At 45.8% G+C, this 11,815-nt stretch overlaps 1 protein-coding gene across 1 annotated transcript in view; it reads right to left on the bottom strand.

Annotated features, from left to right (window-relative positions):
- Positions 1-3,892: 3,892 nt before the first annotated feature.
- The window catches only part of LOC147112873 (gamma-aminobutyric acid receptor subunit rho-2-like), a 73,588-nt gene continuing 65,665 nt past the window's right edge, over positions 3,893-11,815 (bottom strand). Inside the window, exon 9 of the mRNA XM_085997637.1 lies at positions 3,893-4,856. Coding sequence (XP_085853763.1) covers positions 4,563-4,856 — 294 coding nt within the window. The 3' untranslated portion in view covers positions 3,893-4,562. The remainder of the gene's footprint in view (positions 4,857-11,815) is intronic.

Below are 11,815 nucleotides of genomic sequence, written 5' to 3'. Positions count from 1 at the left end.
CTTACGCTGAACGAAAAAACCTTCGGTTTTTAGAGGGTTTCGGTTTTCGGAAGTCTGGATAAAGGGTAGTCTACCTGTACTCCCTTTTGCCTGCACCCAGTAGTGCACCCCCATGTGCACCCAGTGCATACTCACAATATTTAAATGATGCCTGACCAAAAGTTTGGGCACTGTGCTTACATTGCTCCTAATTAGTATGGGGAAGGGAAGATCAGCTCTCATATCTCAATTTGGATTTTGTGCAAAGTAATCAGGTGGAGTTGCCCTATCTATTATATATTGGGCCAGAAATTTGTGTCCCCACGGGTGAGTACGCACTGGGTACTCATGCGTAGGCCCAATGAAAGTGCTGGTTTCGTGCATGCACTGCACATGCGCGGGAAACCGGAACTTCCGTTCCCTTAAAGGAAGGGGTTCACAGGTCGAAGGCGTGCGCTGGAGAGGCAGCGCGTACGCCTAGAACTTCCGTTTTTTTTCCAGATTTCTCCGGGAGGGTAAGTCTCCAGGAGCTATGCTTTTAACAAAGTAAGTGGTGAATTAAGTAAAATTAAAACATTTTTTCCACAGGTTTATTATTTTTAAATACTTTAAAGAAAGGTAAGTTTATTTTTAGCCCCGCTAAAAACTGTAATTAATTTTTTCAAAAATTTAAATTATTGTTTAAAATAGTTATTTTATGTAATTTATAGTTATTTTAAAAATGTGATTTTTAAAAAATTTATTTTGAAGTTTTAGTTACGTTTTGGGGCTGAACTCACAGGTCTTCCTGTCAAATCTATGAATACAGATTCCCTGCTACCATTGGCTCTCCATGGCCCACGTGATCTCAGGGGACGCTTCGAACTAACTGCGCCCCTGGGATATGCAAGCACTGCGCACCGGCAGTTGGAGCAGGTTCAGGATCGGAATTCCTGGATTTACTTGTTCTATTCTTATAACTATTTTTTATACCTCTGTAAGATCACCTCTTGACATCTCCTTTCCAGGGTGAGATCCCAGGTCTTCACTAATAACTCAGATGCCTGACCCTAGGAATCAGCCTTGTGACTTTTCTCTGCATTGCCTCTAGTGCTTGAATGTCACCCATATCTTGGTGGCCAGAACTAGTTGCAGTATCCAAGGTACAGTCTGACCAGAGCACAATACAATTTGGTCATGATTTATTCTTACTTGTATTCTACTGCTTTTTGTCAGCTATGGCTCAGTTGGTAGCACTCTTGCCTCTGAGTCAAAAGGTTGTGGGTTCAAGTCCCACTCCAGAGAGTTGAGCACAAAAATCTAGGCTGACACTCCAGTGCAGTACTGAGAGAATGCTGCATTGTCAGAGGTGCCATCATTCAGATGAGACGTTAAACCAAGGTCTCGTCTGCTCTCTCAGGTGGACGTGAAAGATCCAATGGCATTATTTCGAAGAGGAGCAGGGGAGTTATCCCCAGTGTTCTGGCCAATATTTATCCCTCAATCAACATCACAAAAACAGATTATTTGGTCATTATCACATTGCTGTTTGTGTGAGGTTGCTGTGTGCAAATTGGCTGCCATATTTCCCACATTACAACAGTGACTACACTTCAAAAGTACTTCATTGTCTGTAAAGCACTTTGGGATGTCCTGAGGTCGTGAAAGGCGCTATAGAAATGCAAGTCTTTCTTTATAATTCAACATTCTGTTGGCTTTGTTGATTTCCGCTCTGCATTGGTTCAACTCTTAGTTTCGTTTCAGTTTGGTCCTTGGCTATTTCACACCATCCATGGAGTGCGTGCGTTACTTTTTTTTAATTTCTGCATCCAGCTCTTTACACTTGTCTGCATTAATTCTCATCAGCCTCTCCAAATTCACCACCTCCTACCTTCTTCAGCCTTATGACCTCTCCATAGCCCCTGGCTGTCTGCCACGGACGCTGTGCTTCCCCCCTCCTTCCCTTCAACCATTGGTGGCAGATCCTTCAGTCAACTTGGCCCTAAGCTCTCGAACTCTCTCCCTATACCCCAAGCCTTTCTACTTCTCTCCAATTCTAAAAACCTCCTTTAAACCGATCCCTTCGACCAAGTCTTTGGTCAGCTCCCTAGCCCTCTCACAAGGTTCTGACGTTGTTTCCTTTCTTCTTCTGTGAAAGATCTTGGGACATTTCTCGACATTAAAGACACTATATAAATGATTTTAAAGAAATTTATTATGTTAAGAGTGAGTTGGTTTATGCAGGCATGTAAATGGTGAAATAAGCGGAATGGATTTAGTACTGCAGATTTGATTACAAGGGCAATCAATGCCTCGCTGGTGCAAAAAGTCACTGTTATAACTGAGACACAAGGAGATCGGAGAAGAAACTCATTTTTAATATTATGCAGAAAAGTTGTCAAGTAATTTCCTTGCAATTCATTTTCTTTTCTCTGTCTTGCTGTATTTCATATTTATATGGAAATTATGATATGCAACAATAAATATACCTTATGTATCACCATTTAACATGGTGATCCAACAGGATCCATTCCCTATAGCTAAACCACCAAAAGGAAGTCATTTTGCCACCTGTGGTATACCCATAATAGACTTTTAAAAACTTTTAAAATATTACAATTTTAAATGTTATAAAATTTCAAACTGTGCAGTCTTGAAATTACATCATAGGACTCCAGTAGATGAAATTCCTCCTTCTGCTATGTTAGTATTAGTTTACATTTTGAACTGATGAATGCCACTACTAGAGCAGAATTTCAGATAAATTCATTAAGCATTCATATACAAGTATCATTGATGGTGCTGGGGAATGGAACACTTTCCATTTCAGGAGCCCACTGTCAACAACAGGCACTGCTAGGTCAGGTATAGCATGGCTGGATGAAGAGTAAAGCTTCTTCTACTCTGCCCCCACAATGATTTTCAGTCTCAGAAGAGCACCCCCTACTGCACCAGTGTGACACTTTTTCCATTTCCCACAGCAACCATCTTGTGGCCTCCCAATTATGCCAAATTAGGGACAGTTTTGTGCTGCCTAAGACCACTAGGAACTAGATTACCCAAGCTCGTTTCACAAAGGTAAGCTATCCCTCCTCGTCCTTCTTGACTTGTCTGCAGCCTTTGACACAGTTGGCCACTCCATCCTCCTTCAACGCCTCTCCACCGTCGTCCAGCTGGGTGGGACTGCACTCGCCTGGTTCCATTCTCATCTATCTAATCGTAGCCAGAGATTCACCTGCAACGGCTTCACTTCCCGCTCCCGCATCGTTACCTCTGGTGTCCCCCAAGGATCTATCCTTGGCCCCCTCCTATTTCACATCTACACGTTGCCCCTTGGTGACATCATCCGAAAACAGAGCGTCACTTTCCACATGTACGCTGACAACACCCAGCTCTACCTCACTACCTCTTCTCTCGACCCCTCCATAGTTTCTAAATTGTCAGACTGCTTGCCCGACATCCAGTTCTGGATGAGCAGAAATTTTCTCCAATTAAATATTGGGAAGACCGAAGCCATTGTTTTTGGTCCCCACCACAAACTCCATTCCCTAGCCACTGACTCCATCCCTCTCCCTAATATCTGTCTGAGGCTGAACCACACTGTTCACAACCTTGGTGTCATATTTGACCCTGAAATGAGCTACCGACCACATATCCGCAGCATAACAAAGACCGCATATTTCCACCTCCGTAACATCGCCCGTCTCCGCCCTTGCCTCAGCTCATCCACTGCTGAAACCCTCATCCATGCCTTTGTTACCTCTAGACTTGACTATTCTAATGCACTCCTGGCTGGCCTCCCACATTCCACCCTACGTAAACTTGAGGTCATCCAAAATACGACTGCACATGTCCTAACTCGCACCAAATCCCTCCATGGCCTCGCCCCTCCCTATCTCTGTAATCTCCTTCAGCCCTACAACCCCCAACCCCCCGCCCCCCGCCCGAGATATCTGCGCTCCTCTAATTCTGCCCTCCTGAGCATTCCTGATAATCGCTTGATCATTGGTGGCCATGCTTTCTGTTGCCTAGGCCCTAAGCTCTGGAATTCCCTGCCTAAACCTTTCTGCCTCGCTACCTCTCTTTCTTTAAGATGCTCCTTAAAACCTACCTCTTTGACCAAGCTTTCGGTCACCTGCCCTAATTTCTCCTTATGTGGCTCAGTATCAAATTTTGTCTTATGCAGCGCCTTGGGACATTTTAGTACGTTAAAGGTGCTATATAAATACAAGCTGTTGTTGTTATAGGACCATTATCACAAAGCAGACAGAGGAAACTTTCATCACATCATTCTGGGCTGAATTTGACCCCAGGTTCCAGAGGTGAAAGGTCAGTGTCTAACCCGGTTCCCCACATAATTCAATTTAAATAGATTTTATTTTGCAGAAAAATAAATATTTATATTCAGACTGTTGCAGATGTAAGATGGATATCAAGGCAGAGTTTCATAAACAAGGTATGAGCCATAAAGAATTCCTTACTAAATGCAGTAAGGTTGTACATAGTGCATTCATTTTCATTTGTGTGTGTCCTGCTTACTGTACAGATATTTTATCATATTTGTTTTGGTTTTAAAAGGGGAACAAGCTTGTTCAAAGTAGTATCTATAGATATACACACCAATATACCAAGTTAAAAAATATATAAGATGCTGGAAATATCAATCTGGAATATTTATCAATTGAGTGGGTATTCTTAATGATCCGCATGCCAACAAACTCCCTAAGGCGTCTCTTCTTTTGTAAATTGGATTCTCCACCAATAGATAAGTGAACTACCATCCTGTCCTGCTTGACTCGGTCATCAGTTATTATCGGAGTTCTAGTGTATCCAGCCAGTCTGTTGGCATCGGCTTCACTAAAGGTACTGGTGCTGGCAATTCCACATATACAGGGGTACTGCGAAAAGAGAAAAGAAAGTTCCAGTGTTTCAAATACAAACAGGAATCCTGGAATTACATGCATGACCTGAACTGTTTAATAGGAATATATACAGTAAATTTAAATTTATTATAGTGTTTTCTACCAAAACATTTTTGCTGATTTTTTTTTTAATGCCCATTAAGCTGCACGATTACATCACTGGGAAATGGAGCACTTTCAGCCCTTTTGCCCTCCAGTGTTCCATCAAGTAATTCCAAATGAAAATGGCAGAGGCTCTGACCACAATCTTTTAAACTCCTTGGCCTAGAAATTCGGTTTGTAGCGCCAGCGATTAGCGCCTAAAGAGCCCGAGAATTGGGGCGTTACCCAATGTTCGGGCGGGCGCAATGAAGATAGCGACACCTCCCATATTGACTATACATTTAATGCCTGCGCTAAGTGTTAGCACGCGCCCGCGTGCGCAGGCAGATCATGACGTCATTTCATGACGTCATTTCAGTGTGCAACGCCTTTTAGGTGCCCCTGACCGGATATTCGGTGGCGCCGAATAGAAGATGCTGGAAATATCAATCTGGAATATTTATCAATTGAGTGGGTATTCTTAATGATCCGCATGCCAACAAACTCTCTAAGGCGTCTCTTCTTTTGTAAATTGTAGACCTTTGCGCCTAACGCTATTAGTGACAGTTCGATGGAACGTTACCAGGCCCTTCTTGGAGTCAGGGGGCGCTATTTAAAAGGGGACAGCTCTAGTATAAAAGCTGCAGCCACTTGGCCTGTTCATTGTGATCATTGCTGGAGAGAGTTGGTGAGCTACTGTGGAGCAGATTTTTTTGAATTTAGCCTTAGAATACTTGGGACCTTCAAATCTGTCCAGAGCAGTTGGAGCGCTACACCTCACAGCGTTTTGACCGACTGGCATCGGAATGGGAGCTGCTTTGGAGGGCCACGTCCTCATGGCCGGCCACTGTGAAGGGGCAGAGAGACGGCAGGAGAGAGGGCCGGGATTGGCCAGAAGGAGGAGGGGCAATGGAGGTCGGCCAATCCGAGGGTACGCTGCGAGGGTATTCAGGCAGCAGGTATCATACCTTGACATGTCGGAGCAGTGTGTTCGAAGGCTCCGATTCGGTAAGGAGGTTGTATCTGAGCTGTGCCACCTGCTTGCTGAGGATCTGCAGCCGCGTCTACGGTGCAGGACCTCTCTGTCGGTGGCCGGTAAAGTGACTGTTGCCCTCAATTTCTATGCCAGCGGATCCTTTCAGTCAGCCACTGGGGACATTGCGAATATCTCTCAGTTTGCAGTCCATTGTTGCATCCGGCAAGTGACAGCTGCCCTTTATAGAAGGCAGCGTCAATTCATCACCTTCCCTCTGACCCTGGAGAAGCAGGCGGAGCGCGCGCAGGGCTTCTCTGCCATTGCGGACTTCCCCATGGTGCAGGGGGCGATTGATTGCACACACGTGGCTTTGCGGGCGCCATTACTGAATGCTGAGGACTTCCGCAACCGCAAGGGCTTCCACTCCCTCAATGTGCAGCTGGTCTGTGACCACCGCCAAATGATCATGGCAGTCAACGTCCAATTCCCAGGGAGCAGCCACGATGCCTTCATCCTGCGGCAGACCTCAGTTTGTGACCTTTTTGAGGGGCCGGCTCGCCCACGAGTCTGGCTTCTTGGGGACAAGGGCTATCCTCTCTGCCCATGGCTCATGACACCTGTAATGTCCGTGTGTAATTGAGAGACGGACTGCAGGAGTTGGTTATAACAGGTGTTTACTGAATGGAGACAAAACTGGAACTACTATACAGGCTTATATACTGAGGTGGTCACTACTGGTACTGCAGTATGCAGGGGCTGCAGAATATAGTTCCTTCTTCAAAGTACATACACTACAATTCCTCCCCTTTTAGCTAAACAGTACATAACATTCGATTAATAAGTAAATAACATATTTACAATTACAGTCGCTATATACATTAGCTGAAGTTAAGCAATTATAAATTCAGTCTTTGAGGAGGCTTCCTGATTCTGTCTGGATAACGCCTCTTTGGGGTATCAGGTTATTCTGGCAAAGTCGATTCGGGATCAACGTCGTTGTTTGGTTCGTCTGCTTCCAATATCACCGATTCTGAGGTAGATGCAATTGGTACTTCGGTTTCATCACCAGGTGTATCGGATCGTGGTGTGGATTTGACGTTTTCCAGTGACTCTAGAATCTGGTCAGCGTGGCGTCTTACAATGCTCTCTCCAACGTCCACGGTATACATTAGAGGTCCTTGCTGTTAAGTCTGTGTGTTATAGTGAGAATTACTACACAGACCACAAGAGTAAATTTTAACAGGTCTTTATTAGTCGAAGGTCAGGGCTGAACTACCCAATAAATCATTACACAGCACTTATATACCGGTGTGGTCACCACCGGTATTACAGTATACAGCAGCCAAGATAAAGTAGTGCATCTCTTAAAATAGTTCTCTTAAAGGTGGAACGGTTACATACACCACAATCCTCCCTTTTTAGCTTAACAGTATATATTCCGCATTAAACATAACATACTAACATATATACACAACTTCATGTAAAAACAGTTCACAGATTCAGTCTCTCTGGAGGCTTCCTGACTCGGTCCGGATAATGCCTCGGTGGTGTAGTAGGTTCTTTTGGCAAGGTCGATTCGGCTTGAATGCCAGTGTCGGGTTCATCTGGTTCCAGTATCATCGGATCGGAGGTAGATACTATGGGTATCTCTGCTTCATCATTAGGCGTATAGAGTTGTGGTGTAGGTTGTCCCTTTTCGGATGACTCTATGATCTGGTCAGCATGGCGCCTTATTATGCTTTCACCAATGTCCACGGTATACATCAGCGGTCCTAGTCGTGTGCAAATAGTTCCAGGCTGCCATTTCTCGGTACAGTAGTCCCGGGCCAAAACTTGTTGACCTATCTGGAAGGTTCTAGTTGGCCTTTCATTCATGCCTTGAAATTGCCGGTTCTCTACGTCCCTTCTGATGTTTGGCTTGATCAAATCCAGCCGGCATCTTAGTCTTCTATTGAAAAACATCATGGCGGGAATTTGGTTTGTGACCGCATGTGTTGCATTCCTGTACGCAAACAAGAAGTTATCTACCTTATGTTGTAGATTTATGTCTTCATTACCCATGGCCTTTATGGCCTTCTTGAAGGTCTGGACAAACCTTTCAGCTAATCCATTGGTGGCGGGATGGTATGGGGCGGACGTGTAGTGCTTAACCCCATTGTTTTTTAAGAACTTCCTGAATTCTTCGGACACAAATTGCGGTCCATTATCAGAACAGATCTGTTCCGGCAGCCCATTCCTGGCAAATATGGTCCTTAATACTGTGATGGTTTTTTCCGTGGTGGTGGAGGACATCTTTATTACCTCCGGCCACTTGGAGTGTGCATCCACCGCGATTAAGAACATCGAGTCCATAAATGGACCAGCAAAGTCGATGTGTACCCTTTGCCATGGAGATGAGGGCCACTCCCATGGATGTAGAGGGGCTTGTGGTGGGGCGTTTTGGACCTTCTGGCATCCTAGACAGCTCTTGGTCATTTCTTCGATGTCTCCATCGATACCTGGCCACCACACAAATGCTCTGGCTAGGTTCTTCATTTTCACTCCACCCAGATGCCCCTCGTGAAGCTCCTTTAGCACTTTATACTGGAGTTTGGGTGGAATCACCACTCTGGATCCACACATCAAGGTTCCTCGGCACACTGACAGCTGTTCTCTTCTTTGCGAGAATGCTGGCAACAGTGGTTCGCCATGTGCTGGCCATCCCTTCACCGTTAAATCGGAGACTCGTGAGAGAGTCGGGTCATTTCTCGTTTCCTTTTCAATGGTAGAATTTGTTACTGGTAGACATTCCACTATGGTTGAGTGGAACATCTCCACTGGGTCCACTGTAGGCGCCTCTTCTACCGTTGGCAACGGTAGGCGCGATAAACCATCAGCATTCCTATGCTGTTTTGATCCTTTGTATTCTATGTCATATTGGTGTGCCCCTAGGAAAAGGGACCACCTCTGTAGCCTTTGCGCTGTCATAATGGAAACGCCCTTTTTAGGGTTGAATATGGATACCAACAGCTGGTGGTCTGTCAGCAGTGTAAACTTCTTGCCCTGCAGGTAATGATTAAACTTCTTTACTCCCCACACAAGGCTGAGAGCCTCCCTATCTATCTGAGCATAGTTGCGCTCAGCGGAGGTCAATGATCTGGATGCAAATGCGACTGGCCTTTCCGAGCCATTTGGCAACTTGTGTGAGAGTACTGCTCCAATACCATAAGGAGAAGCATCACAAGCTAAACGAATAGGTAGCGTTGGGTTGAAGTGAGCCAACACTTCCTCTGAGGTGATCAATGCCTTGCTTTTGCGAAAGGCCTTCTTACAGTCCTCGCTCCACTTCCATGGTACTTCTTTCTGCAAAAGAGCATTCAGCGGGTGCAGCACCGTGGATAGATTTGGCAGAAACTTATGGTAATAGTTAATCAACCCTAGGAACAACCTCAACTGGGATACATTTTCCGGAGCGGGAGCCTTCACAACAGCTTCGATCTTGTCAGGTGACTTGTGCAGCCCCTCCTGGTCAATGACATGACCACAGTACGAGATCCGTTTCTGAAAGAACTCACATTTCTGGCGATTAACTCGAAGGCCATATTCCTTCAACCTGGTGAGCACCAGTTTCAAATTTGCAAGGTGTTCCTCATCGTCATCTCCTGTAATCAGGATATCGTCCAAGTAACATTGAGTGCTTGGAATTCCCTGTAATACCTGCTCCATGGCCCTCTGCCAAATTGCTGGAGCCGAAGCCACTCCAAAAACCAGTCTATTATATCGATACAAGCCTCTGTTCGTGTTGATTGTGAGATACTGGCGCGACTCTTCCTCAACTTCCATCTGTAAGTACGCTTGCGCCAGGTCTATCTTGGTGAAGTGTTTCCCGCCAGACAATGAAGCAAAGATATCCTCAATCCGCAGAAGCGGATATTGCACCGTGTGAAGCACCGGATTAACTGTGATCTTGAAGTCTCCACAGATGCGGACCTTCCCCGGTTCCCCTGGCTTGTTACTCGATGAACGCTTCATGACGGGAACAATGGGCGTGGCCCACTCACTCCAGTCCACCTTAGACAGTACTCCTGAACGTTCAAGCCCTTCCAGCTCAGCTTCCACAGCAGGTCGTATCGCATAAGGTACCGGTCTGGCTTTGAAAAATTTTGGGTTTGCCTGTTCTGCAATCTTGATTTTTGCCTTAATTCCTCAGTGTTCCCAGTCCCTGTTGGAACACCTCTTTAGTCTCATCCAATATTCTGGACAATCGTTCAGGTTTGACATCTTTTTTTCCGGAATCTACCGTTATTGCTTTTAGGGAGTGCCAGTCCATATTTATTTTCCTGATCCACTCCCGTCCCAGAAGTGGTGGACCTCCCTCAGGTAGTACATATAAGTCCATTCCTTGGTGTTCTTTGCCCTTGTGTATCACCTTGACTTTTATCTTTCCGATGGGGTATACTCTTTGCCCCGTGTATGTCTGCAATACTATCTCCGTATCCCGTTGGGGAATATGTGTGAATAACCTTTTGTAATCTTGCTTATTCATGACCGTCAACGCCGATCCGGTGTCCAATTCCATCTTCACTTGGACTCCTGCTATCTGCAGTGTGACCCAGATAGTTTGTAGGTCAGCTTCCTTACTCACATTGTGAATTCTCAGACTACCCAGTTCCTTGCTGTTGGAGTCTGAATCCGAATTCTGTTCATCCGAACTCTTCTCAGCCACTTTATGTACCTTTCTGCACTTTTCCTGCGGTGACTTTTTGTTGCTGGTCTTCTTTCCTGACCGGCATACTTTAGCTATGTGACCAAGCTTGCCACATTTTCTACATTCCTGGTTTTTAAACCAGCATTGGTTCTGATCGTGCGTTGTCTTTCCACAACGATAACATTTCGTTGTACCCAAAGCCATTTGATCTACGCTGAGTACGCTGCCTTCAGCTGCATTTCCGCAGTGCCTCTCGCTGCGGCTTCGTGCGATGCTGCAATAGTGACAGCCTTATCAAGTGTAAGATCATTCTCTTCAAGCAGCCGCTTTTGTGTTCCTTCTTTCGACAATCCACACACGAATTTGTCTCTCAGTGCCTCTGTCAGTCTTTCCCCAAACTGACAGTATTTCGCTAGCTTACGCAGTTCAATTAAATACTCCGCGTTGCTTTCCTCTTTCAGTTGCGTTCTCGCATAAAATTTAAATCGTTCCGCTAACATCAGCGGTGTGGGGTTCAAATGATTTCTCAGGACAGCAACAATCTTAGCGAAAGCCTGATCCGCCGGTTTAGCTGGTGATAGAAGATGCTTCAATAGCCCGTATGTCTTCGCACCCATTGAGTTTAGTAAGGTTAGTGCTTTATCTTCATCTGATATTTTATTTGCCTTACAATAAATCTCTATGCGTTCTACATACGTGGCCCAATCTTCAACATCGGGATCGAAATCGCTGATGTTACCACGCTTAGGCATCCTCACAATCTTCTTGAGAAACAAAAAGATTTTTTTTTTTTTTTTTTTTTTAAATGGCGGTTTCCCGCGCTTGTCTTCTTCCCCCGCCTACGAAAATGGCGGCTTCCCGTGTTTGCCTTTCTCCCCCGCTGGCTGTAATGGCGATTGCCGTATTGCTGCGTTCGCCCTCCCCAGCGGTTCTCAAATCGTGCCTCCCAGCCACTCTTGCAGTCCGGTCCTTTCCCCCGGCTGCGGCTGAGTTCTCCGCGGTTTTTTTTTTTCTCCCGCGCCTTACACTGTCCCGGTCGCTGCGCCTCGCGGCCTCGGTAGCTGCCCGGCCTTTTTCACCGGTCGCAGTCGAGCTCTCTCTCGACGCTGTTGCGTCTCCCAGCCCGCTTGCAGCCTGGTCTTATACACCGGCTGCGTTTGCATTCACCGCGGCTCCCGTGCCTTACGCTGC

This window comes from Somniosus microcephalus, chromosome 9 (genome assembly GCF_052327205.1).
Source record: "Somniosus microcephalus isolate GS21.2 chromosome 9, FLI_Smic_1.0, whole genome shotgun sequence".
Lineage (NCBI taxonomy): Eukaryota > Metazoa > Chordata > Chondrichthyes > Squaliformes > Somniosidae > Somniosus > Somniosus microcephalus.
The sequence above is the reverse complement of the archived record's forward strand: the minus strand, read 5'-3'. Positions and strand labels throughout refer to the sequence as shown.